Raw genomic sequence first — 21,264 nt, 5'->3', positions numbered from 1 at the left:
CTCAAACCAGCCATTCAGCCATTATTCCAAATTTTGATTGAAAAATTTAGACATTTAGGCATGATTTGTTTAAAGTATACATTTAAAAACCAATGTTATTTTTTAATAATTAGTTTTTGAAGTACTAGAGATATTTTTATGTGTTGTATGAACATGTTGACAAAATGAATATGATTTATGGATCTGATAATTCATTTTGAATAAAATTTATAGATATTATTGAACTAGCCTTATTAACTTGAGTTTTAACATAGGTGTTTCTTAAACTTTTCTCTTTAATCAGTTCTTCATTGTAAGAATAGCAAAACATGCAATAAAATTAAAACAATTTTCTTGAGGCTGTACAAAGCCTTCAATATTTATTATGACTGATTCTTGAGCTTTTTCATCTGATCTGTGCTATCTGTCCTACATGCTCATTCAGTAGTCAGTTCACAAACAAGGATATCCAACTGATGAATGAAAAGGATTTCAACTTTGTTAGTTAATAAAGAAACACAAAATCAAACCATCATGCAATCCACCAAAATAGCTAAAATGAAAAGCATAGACAGTATCAATTATTGGCAAGAATATGGCATAACTGCAAGTTTCATGCTGTTGGCAGGAGCCTTAATTTGGTATAACCACTTTGGAAAATGGTTTGGCAGTATCTTCTAAAGTTAGTCCTAAATTTGTAGACCCTAGGACTAGCATTACCATCCCTTGGTATATAACAAACAGAAACATACACATATGTTCACCCAAAAGAACGTCTGAGTGCTCAAAGTGGCCTCTGTATATTAGCCCAAAACTAGAAACTAACCAAATGCATATCAGCTGTAGAATAGTTTAATAAATTGTGTATTGTCACACAGTGGAATATTATACAAGGGTAAGAATGAAGTGCAACCACTTTTAACAATATGAATGAATTTCACACGGTTTATGTTAAACAAAAGAAGTTTGTATCTTGATCTGGATGTTGTTTACCTAGGTGTATTCACACTAAAAATTCATCTTGCTGTATACTTGGGATTTGTGCAGTTTTCTACATGTATGTTATACACTTCAGTAAAAATAGTATATTTAATTAATTAGATTTTGATTTTTTTTGTTTGTTTTTTAAAGATTGGCTTTTCATATATCTACCTATTACCGGCCCCTTATTGAACCCATTAGGTGGAGTAGTTTTTCAGTTGGTTCTCTTGGTTACTATAGGTAGATGATTTTTTCCTCAGAAAGCTAGGATTGGTGTTATCTTCAGGAGAATAATTTATTTTAATGCCAAAAAAGCAGAGAATCGATTTTTAAACAGTCCAAATATCTTTAAAGGAAAAAGTAAGGCCTGCTGCATACAGAGCCCATTTAAGAAGACCTTCCATGGGCTCATAAACTATGCAGTGTGAGAGCCCAGATAAAACTAGAGCAGATTGGCCTTGGTGTTGATGCTTTCAAGTGAGCGACCTTTCATACTGTATTCATAATAAATGTGGATGCAGGTAAATACTAGTCATATAACATAATTCTATTTGTTCCTCTCCAACCCCTCCATTTCATTTTAGCATTTTTGTTGTTGTCATTTTTGTTTTTGCAGACCTTTTCACAGATGTTGCTGAGACTGAAAAAATGGCCAAAAGTTTGGAAGATTCTGAAGGAGTCTGTTTTGTGCCATCTTTTAGCGGATTGCAGGTATTTTTTTTTCTTAGTCAATGGCAATTAACAGACATTTCTCTCCTCATACCTACATTTAAAATTATTTATCTGCCACTCCCTTACTTGAAAGTTTGGGCACTGAGCAGTATGAAAGTGAAGGTATATTCCAGGGCTGAGAAGCTGTGACCTAGCATTAATTCCATGAGAAAGCGGAGCAAATTCAACTTAGAACTCCATCCTTATGGAAATGAAAAGTTGGTAGGTTTGGTATAGAACTTTTACATAAGACTTAGCATTAGTTTGTCATAACCAAAATTAACCATTTCCCAGTGGGGAAAATGTATGAGTATATTGACATTTTTTACTTAGAAGAAGTTGAGAATTAGAAAAATAATGTTAAGACCTCTCTCTCTCTCTCTCTCTCTCTCTCTCTCTCTCACACACACACACACACACACACACACACATGTATGGGTATATTGTGCAGTTACAAATTTCATTAACTTTTTTAAAAATCAAATTTTCTTTTGGTTGTGGTAGAATATTGGTTACTTTGCCTAATCAGAAAGTGAACCCAGTAAGAGAAATGACTTTGTAATATTTGACTTTGTAATTATTTGAAAGATCTATGGATATTGCCTTTGATTTTAGCATATTATTACAAAGGCTTTTTAAAAAACTTTTAAGGTATATTATTATGAACAAAATTCCTTTTTTTGGGAAGCTTATCCTATCCTTTTAATCATTCTTTAAATATTATTTCCTTTCAAAAAACAAAAATTTCTCTTCTAGTCCATGCTATATTTAGGCAATCAGTTGAAGTCCAAAATTTGAAAGTTTGGATAATATAATGTAGAAACTGGTGGAAAAGGATTAAATCAGAGTGTTTCAAATCTCTAAAAATACAGTATTTCCAAACTAGACATTTAAATGGACATTATTTTTTTTTAATTTATTTAATGTTTATTATTTTTGAGAGAGAGAGAGAGAGGGGCAGAGAGAGAGGGAGACACAGAATCTGAATCAGGCTCCACACTCTGAGCTGTCAGCACAGAGCCCGACACAGGGCTTGAACTCACAAACCATGAGATCATGATCTGAGCCGAAGTTGGACGTTTAACCCACTGAACCACCCAGGTGCCCCTGGGCATTATTTTAGTATCTGTAATAATTTCATTCTATGTACTTTACCCTGAAGGACTAAAAGTTTATAAATGACATAATAGAGATTGCACTAGGTCCTCTTTAGGGTAATGTGAGGAAACTAAATAGCATCCATCATAGGACAGGGGGCGAAGAGTATTTGTTGGATTGACGTTTCAGGAGGAAGCTTTAGATGAATAGTTGTCATCAGCCAAGGTAGTTAGGCTACTATATATTCTTCCCTTTTGAAATATTTGCTGGGGACTTTAGTACTGACTTTATCTTGGCAGCTGTCTTTAACTTCTGCATCAATCCATATGTCTGTAAAAATAATATGAAATAGATGATAAAAAGTATTACTAAAACCCAAAAGATCAGAGGAAACTCTCACAGATGCGGTTTTTAATTTCAAGTTAATAAAATATGTCCCTTCCCTGCCATGATTGCAACCTGGCAATCAGGTGGGTTTGAGAAGGGTGGAGGAGGACTACAAACTCAAGTATTTCCTAATGTAACACGAAACTCTTAAGTAGAAACTGAAAGTTAATTCAGACAATAGTGTGTTGATTCTAAGCTGTTTGGAAAATAGGAGGGAGATTGCTGATAAACTGCCTATGTCAACAACTAAAGAAAACGAGGGATTGGCAAATGGAAAGGAAGGGTCAAGTATCTGTGATACTGCCTTTAATTTTAGAATATTAGAACTGCCTTTAGTTTTAGAGCTCACAGTTCGTGTGTTCGAGCCCCACATTGGGCTCTGTGCTGACAGCTTAGAGCCTGGAGCCTGCTTCAAATTCTATGTCTCCCTCTCTCTCTGCTCCTCTCCCGCTCATGCTGTCTCTCTTTCCTTCAAAAATAAATATAAATATTAAACAAAAAATTAAAAAAAAAAAAGAAGTACAGTGTTCTTCTGGTCCCTGTGGTATGGAAGCTTGGCAGTCCTCTGGATAGCTACAACTGAAGCAATTTGCCCAGCAAAGAGGCAGGTTTGTTACAGCAACCACAAAATAAGTAGAAAGAACTTCTCAGAATTGGTTATGGTTTGGGAGAATTAATTTACAATAGAAGGGAGAATTCAGAAGGCACAGAAAGGGGATATGAAGAAAGTCAGTAGTGAGAAGGGGTTTGGTAAGCAAGAATAGTAATATAAAATTTGTAGTGAACTGTGTCAGGCACAGTTCTAAATGTCATGCATTGTCTCATTTAATTCTCAGTAACTCAGCAAGGCAGAAGATACTCTTATCATCCCGTTCTGAAGATGAGGAAAGTAAGATTTAGAGCTGTTAAGTCACTTGCCTGGTCTCACACAGCTAGTGAGCAACAGAGCTGGTTTTGGGGCCCAGCTGTTCTGACTCCAGAGTCCAGGTTCTTAACTCTTCTGTTGTACTGGTTCATGGTATAACATAAAATATGAGAACGGGAAGACACAGTAGATGCCTTTAGGTTCAAGGTTGACAACGGGCAAGAGGCATGTTGACATTAACCATCTTACAAGTACCCAGCAGTTTAGGCTAAGATACCCATGGGGACAAGGGCCTGCCGAGGCTGGTAGTCTATGCCTTGGGCAGGGGTCTGCAAGGTTAGCTCAGGGCTCCAAGCAAAACTTGACAGAATCTCCCTGTTCCTAGTTGGTTGATGGTCTGGGAGGCTTACTCAAGGGATTGACAGTGACGGATCGAAGGTGTGGCTGGAGGCTATTTGCCCTGTTGAGATGTGACCAGACCTAAAGGACTTCCCAGTGTTTTTCCTACCATATCATCCCAAAGACAGATTCACTTGGACTAACTAATGCAGGGACATTATAACCTATAAGAAATGTTTAGGTGTCTATGGACTTTATTACCCCCTCAAATTGACCTACTACTAATTATAAATTATGTCCATAGCTGTTTTTACAAAAGTCATTTCAGTCCGGTCATACCAGGATTTTATGTGGTGTATTAATTAGAAGGAGTAATTTTTATGCAGAAAAAAAAAAACCATAGCACACCACTAGGCACTAATACAGTATTCTACCACCTGATATAGACCAGTGTTACTGTATAAGTAAGCTTTTACTGAGTGGATCACCAAAACATGTTAATAAATTTGAAAAATTATCAGGATAAAATCACAATAGGAGGAAAATCATAGCTACAGTACAGATAAGATGTAATATGGAATTTCTTCAGTTAAATAATGAGGAAAAGTATTGTTTGTTCATTGACTGAACAAATGTGTGTTGATTCCCTGTGGGGGCCAGATGCATTGCAAGAACCTGGAGACACATAGGAAGTACATTAAATGAGTTTCCACGGGGAAGATAGAGTTTCAACAAACATCCACACAAACATATGTAGCTATATATACATGATATGAAGCAAAGTTCATCAGCCTCCGTAAAAGCAATGATGGTGGCTTGGCCTTGTCTCTGGGATCAAAATTTTCCCAGAGGAATCTGAGCCAAGCTTTGGAAGAGGAGAAGGATTAACTAGGAGAAGGGGTAGTAAAAAGTTTTCCAGGTAGTGAGATGATATGTCAAAGCCCTGAAGCTAGAAGGTGCTTTTCCTGGGGACCATCATTTTCTGACAGTACTAGCACGTCCCTCTGTCATGACCTGTTATCAGATGTTGGAACTGTTCTTCTGTATGTTTCCTAGTGAGACCATAAGCTCTGGCAAGGGTCTTTGTTCTTCATCTTTGTGTCCTAGAATTGTCTTGGATTTCTGGGGATGCAATGAATACAAAATTCATCTGATAGATACATAATTCCACCTCAGGACTTCAGCTCTTTTATTTTTTTAATGTTTATTTATTTTTTGAGAGGGAAAGAGCACAATTTGGGGAGAGACAGAGAGACAAGTAGACAGAGGATCTGAAGCAGGCTCTGCCCTGTCAGCCCAGCGCCCAGTGTAGGCCTCGAACCCATGAACCATGAGATCATGACCTGAGCCGAAGTCGGACGCTTAACTAGACTGAGCCACCCGGACGCTACAAGACTTTGGCTCTTTTAAAGACAGATGTTAGGCTGGGTCATTTCTCATATTAGGCAATATGACTATTAAGCTAAGAAATAGAAGAGTTTAGTTTGAATGTCTGACAAAATATTAGGTATAAGTTATGACACTGAAAAACATACATTCTGCATTATGGTTTTTTACTAAGATTAACTTATACCCTCAAAAAGCTACTTTACAAAAACAATTTCAGTGTAAAAACTTCACATGTGGAGGAAAGGAGAAATACTAGAATTGCTTTTCATTTCCTCTTGTAAGGCTAGATATTTAATAAGTTGTTACTCTGCTTTAGTCCCTTATCTTTGTATGAGCTCCAACAGAAGGTATAACTAAGTCCAATATCTATAACTCAACCTTGTTTAAGTCCTATTAGAGAGTTATCCTAATAGTTAACATGTTTAGAGACTGTCATTTATTTTAAGACTTCTTACCTTTAAGCATTGTTTTTTTCTAACATGGCTATGTTTTTATTGCATATGTCATTAAGTCCATAGATTTAATTTAGAACAATAATAAAAATTGTTACTATCTCTTCTTTAGGCTCCATTAGATGACCCCTATGCATGTGCCTCTTTTATGGGTTTGAAGCCTTCCACCAGTAAATACCATCTTGTACGAGCAATATTGGAATCAATAGCTTTCAGGTATCAAAACCGGCCTTAAACTAACCTCTCCCCATACAGTATTGCCATTTGCTTTTATTAATTTCTCCTAAACTGAATTATGAAATTTCTTAATTTTTAAAATGTTTTTATTTATTTATTGAGAGAGAGTACAAGTGGGGAAGGGGCAGAGAGAAAGGGGGACAGAAGGTCTGAAGCTGGCTCTGTGTTGACAGCAGACAGCCGGATGTGGGGCTTGAACTACGAACCCGTGAGATCATGACCTGAGCTAAAGTCAGATGCTCAACTGACTGAGCCACCCAGGCGCCCCTGAAATTTCTTAATTTTGAATGAGCATTTATACCTTTAAATTCATACTGTTTATAACATAATTATTGCTAATTTCCTTAACATCTTTTTTTTTAATATTTAATAGTACCAATACCACTTAGATCTGATATCTGAAAATAGAATGATTTTTAAAAATACAGTTGACCCTTGAACAACATGGGTTTGAACTGGGCGGTCCACTTATATGTGAATTTTTTTCAAAAAATACAATATGGCACTGTAAATGTACTTTCTTTATGATTTTAGTAATAACATTTTTATTTCTCTAGCTTTCTTTATTGTAAGAAGACAGTATGCAATACATATAACATACAAACTCTGTGTTAACTGACTTATCAGTAAGGCTTCCCACCAGTAGTAGGCTATTAGTAGTTAAGTTTGGGGGGGGGGGGCGAGTCAAAACTTACACACAGATTTTTGATTTTGTGGTGAATTGGCACCCCTAATCCCCACGTTATCCAAGGGTCAACTGTATCTAATTTCTTATGCATAAAAGATTTAAAGTTTGGACTTTCAAAGGTTTTTGTATCCTTATTCATAAAGGAGAATTCTAAATATAATGCTCAAAGATTAAATCACCAAAATTATTTTTTTGTATATTTCCCTGTGATCTTTTCATTATGGCACATTTGTGGTTTATTAAAATTAAAAATGTGGCTGTCATGAATATGGAACACTTGGAACATTTAAAATAAAAATTTCTGATTACAAAATGATAATTTCTTATTTGATGAATTCTATTAGGTGTTATGCATGGTATGTCATCTTTATAGCTTTCTATTAAATGAATGGTTGCTTTAAATTTTTATTTGTAGGAATGATAATAGATTAAATTTAATTCTAAATGAAAAATATGGTCCCTTTTATCAAGATGAAAATCCCAAGGCCCCATCTAATATCAACTTCAGTTAACATAATATATTTGTTTTCTTCTGCATATTTTATAAATATCATATATATAAAACCACAGTTTTTTCTCAATTTGAAAAGAATAGGGAATTATCATGACACGAATTTCTTCTAAACAGTTATCTTGATTTTTTGACTAGAAACAAACAGTTATATGAGTTGATGCAGAAAGAGATCAATATCCCTGTCACAAAAGTCCGGTACGTAAACTTTGTTTCCAATAGATTTAATTAGAAATTAAGTGAGTGGTAACTGTTATTAGTACTTTCATCATTATGACTATTCAGGATTAAAAATATACATATACCTACCTTCTTTGCAACAAAATTCTTGGTCATAGGAATTTGGAGAGCAAAGGGAAGCTCATTTTGGATTTATAGAGAATATAACACAATATAGAATTTAAGATGATCTTAACACCCACATGTATATTATAAAGATCTGTATTTATTTTTTTTTAAGATTTTATTTTTAAGTAATCTCTACCCCCAATGTGGGGCTTGAACTCAAAACCCCAAGATCAGGAGTTGCACGCTTCACCAACTGAACCAGCTAGCCACCCCTATCATAAACATCTTTAAAATCTCTTTTTCGGGTGTGTGGCCATCTTTTTGGCATGGAAACATCAAATTTTCTTTGCTGGGATGTCCAAATGAATTTTTATGTTGGCTTAATTTACTTGGCCTATTTTAAACCAGTCCCAGGACGAACAGGACAGGTGAGAAAATTGATGTTAGGAATAAGGAAAAATGTTTGAAGATTACCTCGCAAGGCCCTTTATTTATCCTCAGGTCAGTGCCAAGTGATATAATTTTGGAATTAAAAAGTTGAGCTTAAAAAAAAAATCAAGGATCTAAAAAAACATATGTGGCCCTTTTAAAAAGGATGAATGATGTTTTTATGCATTTGTTGGAATAATTTATCTCAAATATCTTGCTCCCCACAGGGCAGATGGAGGAGTTTGTAAGAACGATTTTGTCATGCAGATGACTTCAGACCTGATTAATGAGAAAATAGAGAGACCTGTCAACACAGACATGTCGTGCCTTGGTGCAGCTTCTCTAGCTGGCCTTGCTGTGGGTATGTGTGGATTTTATAAAAGCGAGAGCTGTCTTGCAGGCTGTTTCTTGCCAATAGCATTTCTCTTCCCAAATGACAGAATTATAGAGAGGGTCTGGAAAACCTTGGTGTCCAGTAAGCTCCATACACAGATGCACATTACTCACAAAATATTCCTGTGACCTCCTCTGTGGATGGTCTGGTTGTACTTCTTCCATCCTCGTTTCACTTCTTCACTCAGAATTATGAGGCAGGGAAAATTAATTCTCAGCCGCTCTGTCTTCTGCAAAGGGAAGATCTCTGGGTAGACTTTCTCAGTAGATAGGCTTTTCTTTGGCATTAGGAACCACTCCATTCTTTCATTTATTGAAAATTGGTTGAGTACCTGCTGCATGACAGTCACTGCTGGGAATAAAGAGGTTTAAAAATGTAGTCCCTGCTATGGGAGTCTCTAGGTACAGTCAGACAAGTCAACAAATTATTATACTTGTGTGTTAAACCTGGCGAACAGCCGTGGCATTAAGCAAGTGGTATAGGCTCTCCAAGGAGGCTCAGTTTTGAAGGAGTTAGCAGACAGCCAGGTGAGGAGGTGAGGAGCCATAAGAGCTAAGTGGTCTAATAAAGAAAGCACCTTGTGCCAATATCCCAGCCCTTTACGGTAAGTGCTATTAGAGGAACACCAAGATGGAAGGCTGGAGAGGAAGAGAGGTCCAGTTGGGGTAGACTCCTCATAAAGAAGAGTTTGAACTTTATCATGAAGGCACTGGAGAGCCACTGAAGAATTTTAAGCAGGGGAGGAACATGGACAGATCTGTATTTGAACAGATCACTTTGGCAATTAGTGAGAGGATTAGTTGGGAGGGGTGAAGAATGGACTTCAATTAGAGGGCTCCCTAGGAAGCAGCATTGCTGCCTTAGGGCACTGGGAATATTTAATGTGTTCCTCTGTGGAAGGGAAGAGTGTTCATACAAAACAGGATATCTTACAGTTAAAAATTGTAGGCTAATATTTAACATGTTAAAGTTATAAATCCCCAAAGCATGAAACCTTGTAAGTTCAACTTAAACCTTATTCTACTAAAAATCTGTTAATTTTGAATAAAATTACAACAATCAGTTTCATTTGTTCATTGATTAATGTGTGGTAAATTTAAATTGAAGAAAATAACTTTCTCTTAAATAATTATTCCCATTTACAAATTTAATTAAATTCCTTTGTATATTTCAGCTAATATAAATTGAATACAGTTGATTTTCTTTTTAATAATTGCATATGCCTAACTGAGCAAACTTACAAGTGTAATTAAAAGTCTTCTCAAGAACTTAAACAGCTTTTGCAAAATGAAGAAATTAAGCTTATATTTACAGTAAATCAAATGCTCATAAATATTCTAATATTATTTATAAGGTAAATCACATTCTTCTGTACCTTTTCATGTTGTAAGACTAAATATGTCAGATTCTCTTGAACATTTTGAATATACTTTAACAAACACAAATTTGTCTTAAACATAATATAGTGGCTTGAGCTTTATCTGTTTCATTTTTGTCTATATTGAATTTCAAACCAGTTCACAGAGGCTTCACTGACTGCAGAGAGCAGTTTTACTGTGTCAGAGAAGCGGAGATTTCTGGTTGGACTGCTTCTCTTTCAGAAATCTGAGACTTGAAGGCTATGCACATCTTCTGTATATTCAAAGTTCACCTAGAAACTGAGTCTATTTGATACATATTTTAAAAAATTACTTAAAAAAATATGTACGTCCTTAGAGAGTAAATAATTCTGGAAATAAGGATTTTAAGAACATGCTTATTAATTTCCTGACTAGACTTATCTAACTGTACTATACTAATAAGAACCATTTTTGAGTCTTTTAATAACTTATATAAATTAATTAATATCTTTAAGTATAGGTAAGTCTAAAATGCTGACTTTATAAATTAGAAAGAATGTGACCTGACAAAATTTTAGAGCAAAGAATTTTGTGTCGGCTTTATTGGTAACAGACAATGTATTTCATGAAGATTTGTCAACTATGTTAGTACTTCAAAGTAGGTAAGATATACCTAATTAACAAGACACCTCAATCGTAACTATGGTCATAGTTATAAATGTGTTTTCTTGCTGCTTTTTATTATAAATCACACGATCCTCTTTGTGAAGAACAATATATGCCAAAGCAATATTATCATGATGAAATACAGTAGTTTGAAAAAGACACTACTTATTATATTCAATCCCAACTTTGGATTTATGAGTATCCCAGGGAGTTGCCTCGTACCTCAGGATATATGACAAAAATCTTAATTTATCTTTAGTTTTTTAATTATGTAAAAAGAAAGTATACTCTTTCTTACTTGTTTTTTGTGGAGGGTTTTTTGTTTTTGTTTTTGTTTGTTTTCAGGGTTTTTTTTGTTTTTTGTTTTTTTCCTTCTAGCAAGTTATGAAAGTAAATGATGACAGGGTCAGGTTGCTCTAGACATGCTTTGGCAACATGCCACACAGAAATAAAGCTGATAGTTAGAAACAAAAGATTGTGAAATCCTGGTGTGTTTATTCCTAGGGATAGTCAATCTAACAAAATTCAAAAGCAGCAAAATATTTTGGATTGTGTTTTAAAACAATAGTTGTTAAAAAAATAAATTAAACAATAGTTGTTTATCTGTGTACCAGTTCACATAGGTTTGTGGATAAACTTTATGGACTCCTTATTTGCCTTAAAATTTGAGAGTAATTTTTTTCTCCCTATAGGGTTTTGGACTGACAAGGAGGAACTAAAGAAACTGAGGCAAAGTGAAGTGGTTTTCAAGCCACAGAAGAAATGGCAAGAATATGAAATGAGTATGGAAAACTGGGTCAAAGCAGTGAAACGCTCCATGAATTGGTATAACAAGATGCAGCACTAAGTGGAATGGTTGGTTGATGTGACATGCAGATGAGACACAGCTCAGGGATAATAACCAATATGACGATGACTGAGAAGATTTAAGATGAGCTTTGCAACCTGAGAGAAAAAAAAAACAGTGCTTTTTTGAAAACAAAACAAAAAATCCCTCATTTTTTAATATAAACCTTGGTAAATTGTAAGGCAACAGTACCTCAAAACTTTGTATCTTCTGTTTTATAGTAAATTCCAAAGGACATTAGCCATTTCCAGCCATATTTTTACAGCTATGGGTCCTCCTCCTTTTTATACGGGGTCAGTGATCTATACAAACATTTGCTATCTGAGTTACTAGTTCTGGGTCAAGCACCGTTCATGTTTTGTTCCAAAACTAAGTGACAAGTGTTCCTTTAATTCTTTAAAATTAAATGGGCTATATGAAGTTCACGCAGCTAGAAAGAAAGAATGAGGAAATGCCGAAATTTTGAAACATTAATATTTTATATTTAAAACCATAATTGTTCAGTACCGTATCCAAATATGAGCTCAATATGCCCCACAGATAGGCTTACTTGTTAGTCAGTTCTTTCCTTTATTGGGCTTAAAGACACTGCCTTAATTTTTACTTGTTTAACCAAAATCTGAACATTCTGTATGTATTGGAAAAATAACTTTAGTTAATGAAACTAAAAAGGGTCTTGATTCATCAGGAACAAGAAGATATTTTCTTTCTCAAACAGCATTTCTTTCAAAAACTTCTGCCTAAAGTATAACATCCCGTTTTTGTTTTTGTTTTTCAAAATCCAGCTAGTGAATATAAATCTTGCTTTTCTTTTCCTGTTCTTTATCTTTGTTGTTGAGATGCTTGCATAAATGTCTTTTGCTTTTATTAAGTGCCTAATTGACAGTGCTTAATTTGAAGAAAGTGCCCTAATTCATTGGTGACATAAGAATTGCCTTCACTGCGGTATTTAACTTGTCCAGATATCTTTTATTTTTGTCCAATCTGCTCATCTCTCTCAGATAACATCAGTGGGTAGCAGACAGAGGTAATCAGAGTATATCCATTGCCCTATAACCACCTGGGCCAGAGCTCCACAGAAAGGAGCAGGGACAGTTCTACAATATCAAACTTTCTTGATAGAAACAAATGTAAAAGAATCAGAGTTGTGAGTAGCTTTAGGCCTGGTGTAAAATTGTCCTATGGAAGGAGACTACCTTCCAACCTGTTCTCATACTGTTTGGCCCTCTCTCTATTTGGGCTAGGTTCCATTTAGACTTGTAGCAATAATGAATTTATTTCTCTCTTAGTCAGGCTTTGTCACATGAAGTCCTACTGTTCTAGAACTAGTTGTTAAATACTAATGTAATTTAAAAAGTGACTGTTGCAGGGAATTTTGTGGTTGCTGTCACATGTATCTATTTCAGTGACAGATGTGATAGAGATCTAGGGGCCACATTGCATTTCACCAAATTCTATTTCAGTGAACTATGTCTTCTTGAAGTATTAACATTTTTGATGGAATCATTATAGCCAATGGTATCATTAACTCCATTAACTAAGATTTGGAAATATTTTTGTTAAGTGGAGGTGTTTTGTTACTGTAACAAGTTAGATTCCATTATGTAGATAGTGTTCTTTTATTCTTTTTCATTTTTTATGTCCTTTTTACAAAGCTTAGTGAGCATTTATAGGCCTTTTAACCAATATCAGATCATATGCAAGCATCTCTGCTGTTTTACTATTTCTTACAGATTCTGCTTCTCAGTGGGTATGGTTTCATAGGAAAGAATTGTCTTTCTGTATTAAGATATACTGAATTGTAATATTATTAATACTTAAAAATCTGTTAGCTCATTTCTTTTTCACATTCTTCTTTACATCATAAAACCACAAAATAAAGGTTAAATACCTTTTACGTAATGTGAGAGAGTAACTTAGAATATGTCTCATCAGAATTGAGCATCTCAAAAATCAGTGGCTAATTTTTCCGTTTGTCTAGGAGTTAATTTATTTTTACTACCTCGCATTGTTTTTTAGTGACACAGTTTAGTAAATCTTTTGCCAGATTTGACCTAAATCAGGAACATGACCACATTTGCTTTTGTAGTTGTAGAAACAGTTGCTATTCAAAATCAGTTGAGCAAAATAATTATCCTTTCCATCTTCCAAGTTTGTTTTCATTTGTATGCTAATATTTGCAGTTAAAAAAAATTGTGCTAAGATTTCTCAGCATGTTTTATTTTCCTATTATGGATCAATCAGGTATTTTTAGGAGATCTGTAGCTATCTTATCAGAAGAGAATGTTTCTGTACAATCCTTCTTAAAGTGGTACTAATTGCTTTCATACTGAGACTTACTGATTTTTAATTTTTTTATATCCAACCATAATATGGCTTCTCAATCTCAACGTTATTGACATTTGGGACAAGTAATTCTTTATTTTGGGATGTTGTACTATGCATTATAGGATATTTAGCAGTGTCCCTGATCTGTACCCACTAGCTACCAGTAGCATCCCCCTAGTTGCGGTGGTCAAAAATGTCTCCAAACACTGCCAGATGGACCTCAGGAGGCAATATCACTCCCAATTGAGAACCACTAATATAGACTATTAGAAGAAAATTGAAGACTCTGCAGATGTAGTGTCTGTGACACTCCTTTTCTCTCTGCCTCATTTTATCTTAGGAAATGGTTATTGGCAAAAAGAGGTGGTCGTATCTTAAATAGTGTTTCTACTTTACTGGTTATTAAGGCAAAAAAAAAAAATCTTATGCTGTAATTGCCTTCTGCTGTTTTTACCCACTCACCCTCATCCCCATGCCTGCATCCTCTGTGGTTTTGAAGAGTGGGTTGATGACTTCAGTATAGGATTAATGTAGTCTGTAAACCATCTTGATGTGATCTGCCTTTTTGCTTCCTTTTCATCTCTGAACAAAAGAGATGATCACTCTTTTATCTGCCTCCTTGCAACACTTCTATCAAACTGGAAGCTTCCCAGAAGCAGAAACCATGTCTATTTCCACAACTTAACTCTGTGCCTTCCTATTGGTTGGGTGAATTTTTGCTTTATAAGTGCAACTTTTTTTTGCGCATATATTTTATCCTTGATTTACATGCATTTGTTGATAGGAAGTAGCTTATATTTGTTGCATGTAAAATATGTTTTGTTGGATTAAGAAGGACAGCATTGACCCGTGAACAACATGGGTTTGAACTGTGCAGGTCCACTTTATATGTAGATTTTCTCCATAAATATATGTACCATACTGTAAATGTATTTTCCTTATTATTTTCTTAATATTTCCTTTTCTCTAGCTTACTTTATTGTACGAATACAGTGTATACTACATATAAGATACAAACTGTGTGTTAACCAACTGTTTATATTATCGGTAAGGATTCTGGTCAACAGTAGGCTAGTTAAGTTTTGGGGGGAGTCAAAAATTTTACATTGACTGCACAGGGGGTCAGCATTCCTAACCCCCATGTTGTTCAAGGGTCAACTTAGGAGAGCTAGAATCCTCATACTGTTTATTTTTAAATTCTTCATGTTTATATATTTGCATATATATTTGTGTAGAGATACACATCTATAAATACACATAGTTATATCAACTTTCTAAGGTATGGTTAAAGCCTGTTCATTCACAGGTTTTGTGTATTTGATTGCATACAGTTCACCGATTGAATCTTAAGAATACCAAACCCTCTGGCATTAGAGGGAAGTAACTTCAGAAACAGCCCCTTCTGCAGAGGACTTCTACTGGGGACCAGGCTTTAATTAAAAATAATCTAATCCAAGAGTTTGGCAAGAATTTTATAATTCTCTGAAAAGAGGACCCTGGAGTTCTTCGACTTGAAGTGATTCTAGAGTCATCCAGAGATAGCCTAGAGGGCTCCGAGCTACCCCCAAAAACTCTGAATCCCTTTGGGAAATCTAGATCATGTTTCTCAGTTAGAATTAAAACATACTCTGGACTTGCCTGGTCCCAGAATCATCTTGCATACCCAATACTGGGTCATCTGTTTCAAACCAGTCAAAATAGTAACCCCAGAGAAGTCAAATAGGTGATCCAGAATCACATGTTTTTAAGTTTTGGAGCCTCATAGCCATAAATATTTTGGTACCAGCATCGGTTCTAAGTTACTGGCTATATTGTCACCACATTCCCATGGGACCTTTGCCCTTAGGGGAATGCAGGAATGATCTTGGGAGTGGGAATGTTAGAGACAGGAACCTGAAGAGTCAGATTATTTCTGAAGTTCTCTGTATTCTATTTCTACTGCCTTTCCCCCCTTTATTATAAATTTGGTTTATTGAAATAAAGTGGCTGTATCTGTACAGATATCTATACTATTTAGGATATAAATGATGTAAGGTTTGAGTTTAAATGAGCCATATCTTTCCAAGAAACTTTCAGACTGTTCGAGAGTAGCAGTACCATTTTACATTCCAACCAGCAATGGATGAGAGATCCAGTTTCTCCATATCCTCACCAGCATTTGGTGTCACAATTTTTTATTTCGCCACAGTGATAGGTGTCAAGTTTTCTCAATGTGGTTTTAATTTGCATTTCCCTAATTAATAATGATGCTTAACATCTATTCATGTGCTTTTTTGCCATCTGTTTATCCTTTTCAGTGAAATACCTGTTCATATCTTTTGTCCATTTGCTAATTGGGGTGTTTGCTAAATGAGCCATCTTTAGATTAAATCTCTCTAAAAAAAAAAGAAAAAACTTTAAAATCAGTCCAGTGACTTAAGAAGTCATTAAGTAACATTCCTAAATCCTTCTAGGCAAAGTGTATACAGCATTTGAATGTGATTTTATAATGTAGGGAGCAGAAGAGTTCTCACATGCTTTCTGTATTCGTGTAGTATAGTCGTAATATTGTATAATGGCAAAAAAGTTTCAAGGATACTTTTCCTTAGAATGTTAAATAGGGTGTACAAATACATATTTTGTACATAAGCTATCATAATGTTTGTAATCATTTTTATTTAAAATAAGCTGATTTGTATAAATGTTTCAGAATGATTTTGTGGAAAACTAATTTGAAATTTCCCTATTTGTGCAAGACAATTTTGATTGTAATTCATATGCATCAACAAATTTGTAATCTTATTTCTCTGATGTTCTTTACAAATTTCAGAATTACACTAAATAGTCATTGAGAACCTCATAAATCAATGTTAAGATCTACAGTTAAAATCTAGGATGCATTGCAATAGAAATGTATTATGTAAGTTTTTCCCTTACCTTTTTTCCACTTTAACTTTTGGATTTGTTTTTTAATTTTACCTGGAAATTCTTTAATACTATTTCCTGTTTTGGTTTTTGCACATTAAGAAGGTCACAGAGAAATAAGCATATGTTACTCAATTGTTACTCAAGATAAATGTGAGCTTAATACGGTCAGAGAAGAAAGGTTTTCTGTAACCCTGCCTCTTTAGATCATGTTAGACTTATCATTCTATATTCTACATTCTTGCACAAGGGAAATTACTAGAGAAGAGGGTTAATCCTTTGCGGTGGGAAAAAGATGCTATAATTTGTTGTGACAATATACTGTATTTTTAAATACTTAGATTTTAAATAATGAGGAAAAATTCAAATACTAATATGATAGAATCAACCTAGTAGTTAAAAATCCCTTCTGAAAATTACCTAAAATTATTTGGGAAACTACAATGAAAAAGTAAATGATTTTTCTATACATATTATGTTTTAAGGCCATTTTTATTTAGTCTTTCTCTGTTCATTGCTTCGCGTTTGCACACATACACATCCAGTATGGTGAAGTGACATCCAGATGGTGAAGGATTCAGTCAGTCTGGATTCCATTCCTTGACTGTAATGGAGACCATGGTATCATTCCAAAGTAGGATATTTGAAGGATGATAGACATTCACTTAATAGAGTAAAGGGGTTTTCTTTCAATTTTATTTTAGGTCAGAGTAATATTAGTCTAAAGAGGAGGATAAGGAAAGGGGCTATTATGGAGATAATGTGGAGCTGACTTTTCCGAAATTTATCTATTTTATAGCAATATTTTTAAAGAACCTTGCAATTGTAAAAAATTGTAGGAAAAAATGGGGATGGTAGGGAATAATGATGGGTTTTTTACTACTTAGAAAAAGGAACAGAACCCATTAAGAGGTGAAGATTTTAGGGCAGATATATTAGATTTGCTAATTTCCCTTCCTTCTCACCTGCCACTTGGGTAAGAACATTAGCTAGCAGATACTAGGAAATTCCTGTATCCTCATGCAGTCCACAAGCTTCTCGTCCTGTCTCTCCTAGAAAGTCCAGTCTCTGTCAGCATCTCGGCTTCATCACCAAATGCTGTCAAGAACTGAAAAGGAGTTTGAAATTTTACTCTACTTGAATGGAAACCAATTTGACAATAAACTTCATATATTGGAAAAAAAAAGAATAAGAAAGGCAAAAAAAATTTTTTTTACTCTACTTGGAAAGTAATAAGTTAGTGTCCCACAGTTCTATGGATATTGGCAGAAGATAGGAGACTCCTGGGTCAGAGATTAAGGACTTTTTACTCATGGCATAGCAAACATCACAATCTTCATATTTACATTGGTTTCCTTTGCCACTCAACTCCTACATGGAGCAGTCCAGGTTGATGCTGTGCACACACTGAGTCTTCTGTACAGCTGAGGACTCTCAAGCTGAGGAAATTTGAGTCTTTTGTAATGGGCTGCAAGTAAACATGTCCAATGCTTACTCCAGAGGAAACTATTTTTATTATAGTGGATAATAAGCAAAAATGCCCTCTGTTCTGGATGGAGATGTGTATTTTGGGACAAAGGCCTCAGTGCCTCTTCTTGTAAGACAAACAAATGAGAGAGCCATGTAAAATTGACTCTCAACAATAAATTCATTATCTTAATAGTGGCAGTGGTCTCATGGGTGTATGCATATGTCAAAACTCACCAAATTACGTTTACTTTTTGCGAGTTAATTGCATATCAGTTTCACTTCAACACAATGGGGGGAAGAAAAGTCCCAAATACGTTGTTGAGACCAGTAGCTTTAGTGTCCCCAAAGTGCTTTTCAGAAAATGTAATTTCAGGCCCCATTCCAGATCTTCTAAATCAGATCCTGTATTTTATTTTATTTTATTTTATTTTATTTTATTTTATTTTATTTTATTTTATTTTATTTTATTTTATTTTATTTTGTTTTGTTTTTTATTTTCAGAGAGAGTACATGTGAGTGGGGAAGGGGCAGAGAGAGAGGGAGAATCTCAGTCTGTGCTGACAGCACAGAGCCCAACATGGGGCTCCATCTCACAACTGTGAGATCATGACCTGAGCTAGAATCAAAAGTTGGATGCTCAATCAACTGAGCCACCCAAGTGCCCCTGGATTCTGTATTTTAATAAGATCCCCCAGTATTTAGTTTTTTAGCTTTGTATTTTGAAATAATTTTAGACTTAACAAAAAAGTTGTGAAAATGGCACACAGAGTTCCCCCCAACACCCAGCTTCCCCTAATTAACATCTTACTCAAACCAGGACATTCACATTGATATAAGAGGATTAACTAATCTACAGATCTTAGTTGGATCTTGTCAATTTTCCAATTTACTGCCCTTTTTCTGGCCCAGGATTTAATCACGGATCCCACATTGCACTTATTTTCATGTCTCCTTAGTCTCCTCCAATCTGACAGTTCCTCAGTCTCTTTTTTCTTGACATTTTTAAAGAGTACTGGCAGTTACTTTCCAGAATACCCTTCAATTCTGGTTGGCCTGATATTTTCTTAGGATTAGGTTAAGGCTCTGCGTTTTTGTTAGAATGCTGCACAAGCGATGTGGCCTTCTCAGTGCCATTAGCATGTAGTCTTATTGATGACATTAACCTTGATCTGCCATTGTAAGGTTACTATTCACCCCTTTGTGGCTAATAAGTGTCTTGTGGGATCGTTTTAGACCAGGTAAACATCCTGTTTCCCATTACACTTTCACTCACTAGTTTAAGCCTTTGTGGTCGTTTCTTGGTGGCAACAATCATTCCTGTACTATTTGCCTAATAATCGTGATTTTCTACTTGCATTATTTCTCTACATTTATTTGTTAGAATTCTACCATAAGGAAGAGCTGTCTCTTATCCTCCATTTATTATTCAATTATTTGTATCAGTACTGGTCTTCTTTTGGTCCACTTGACATCCTCTTGGCCCACCTTTTTATTCCAGTTGTTGCAGCAATCAGCTGTCCAGGTATAACCTGACAGCACCTTGCATCACCATAATTTCTGGGCTGGGCTTTCTCCGCCTCACAACTTGGAACTGATTTGAATTCACTCTGTCATTTTCACCTATGGTCAAACCAGGAGGTGCTAGAGAGTTGGCACCCTATGGTCCATCTTTTAAACAATGGGGATGGGAGCCAGTATACAAATACACACCCCTTAAGTGGACAATTCTGAGGTGTATTCTTCACAGGCCCTTGCAGAATCTTCACTATCAAGCCTCAGTGGCCTCCAGCAGGTGATCATCTCAGAAACAGCCTTGGATTGGCTTTTCCTCCCTCATGTTTCAAGCTTCCCAGCCCCTATTCCTGTTCCTTGGAATCATTTTCCAAAATAAACCACCTGCACAGAAGAATTTGTCTCAGAGTGGGAGTGGGGAAGGAGAACAAGTAAAGATTTATGTATTACCAGTTGTTAAATATTTTGACTCTCACCCCTGTACATAACTAAAATCCTATGGAAACTTTCACATCTCCAAAGGAGTTGTACAAGTATATTCATAACAGCAGAATAGAGAAAAAACCCAAATACCTATCAGAGAATGGATTATGTAAATTTTGTTGTTTTTTCCATCAGTGAAAATGAATGAACTATGTCAAGACAGATGACTCAAAGGAAATGAGCAAATAATAACAATAATTTGCAGATGAGTAATAAAGTTTGACCCCAAATATACATAGTTCAAAAACATGCAAAACTAAGCAATATATTGCTTGGAGTTACATATATATGTGTTAAAATTTTCAAGAAAACCAAGAAGATTGCAATTCAGAATAGGGTTATTTTGGGGAGAGAAAGGTGGAGGGTCACACTGGGGAGGCACACACAGAGCCCCAGTGGTGTTACTAGTCCATTTCTTAAGCTGGTACATAGGGTTTATCATTATTCCTTATACTTTATATTTTTAGGATAAAATATTTTATCATAAAAAGATTTTAGGTTTGATACTAAGAAGTGGTTACTTTTATTAAGAGTGGCTGTGGGGGAGCCTGGGTGGCTCAGTCAGTTGGGCGTCCGACTTCAGCTAAGGTCATGATCTTGCCGTCCGTGAGTTCGAGCCCCGCATCAGGCTCTTTGCTGACAGATCAGAGCCTGGAGCCTATTTCGGATTCTGTGTCTCCCTCTCTCTGACCCTCCCCCATTTATGCTCTGTCTCTCTCTGTCTCAAAAATAAATAAACGTTAAAAATAAATAAATAAAAAAAGAGTGACTGTGAAATCCTTCCACTGGCCTAACCAACTAAGTCATTCCAGAAATGAACTGAAAAGAAGGTTGTGTCCCTGGCTGAGAAAATTCCAAGGCTTAGATTCTCCTGTGCCCTATTAACGTGATTAAACTGTACATAATAGGACAGTTTCTGGAAGACAAGGTCTTGATTTAATACATTTTTAAGTGTTATTTCTTTTG

General features: G+C 35.3%; 1 protein-coding gene across 5 annotated transcripts in view; it reads left to right on the top strand.

Moving 5' to 3' along the window:
- GK5 (glycerol kinase 5) overlaps nt 1–20,918 on the top strand; it is an 82,787-nt gene extending 61,869 nt beyond the window's left edge. For 4 of the 5 annotated variants that reach the window (XM_047875715.1, XM_047875714.1, XM_047875712.1 and 1 more), the window contains exons 12-16: nt 1,577–1,671; nt 6,314–6,417; nt 7,776–7,835; nt 8,582–8,715; nt 11,447–17,302. In XM_047875715.1, the coding sequence (XP_047731671.1) occupies nt 1,577–1,671; nt 6,314–6,417; nt 7,776–7,835; nt 8,582–8,715; nt 11,447–11,601 (548 nt within the window). In that variant the 3' untranslated portion in view covers nt 11,602–17,302. Of the gene's footprint in view, nt 1–1,576; nt 1,672–6,313; nt 6,418–7,775; nt 7,836–8,581; nt 8,716–11,446; nt 17,303–19,704 lie in introns of those variants that run through there. The other variant, XM_047875713.1, reaches the window with a different exon arrangement.
- The last annotated feature ends 346 nt before the right edge of the window (nt 20,919–21,264 follow it).

This window comes from Prionailurus viverrinus, chromosome C2 (genome assembly GCF_022837055.1).
Source record: "Prionailurus viverrinus isolate Anna chromosome C2, UM_Priviv_1.0, whole genome shotgun sequence".
Classification (NCBI taxonomy): Eukaryota; Metazoa; Chordata; class Mammalia; order Carnivora; family Felidae; genus Prionailurus; species Prionailurus viverrinus.
Note: the sequence above shows the minus strand (reverse complement) of the source record. Positions and strands in the feature narration are given on the sequence as shown.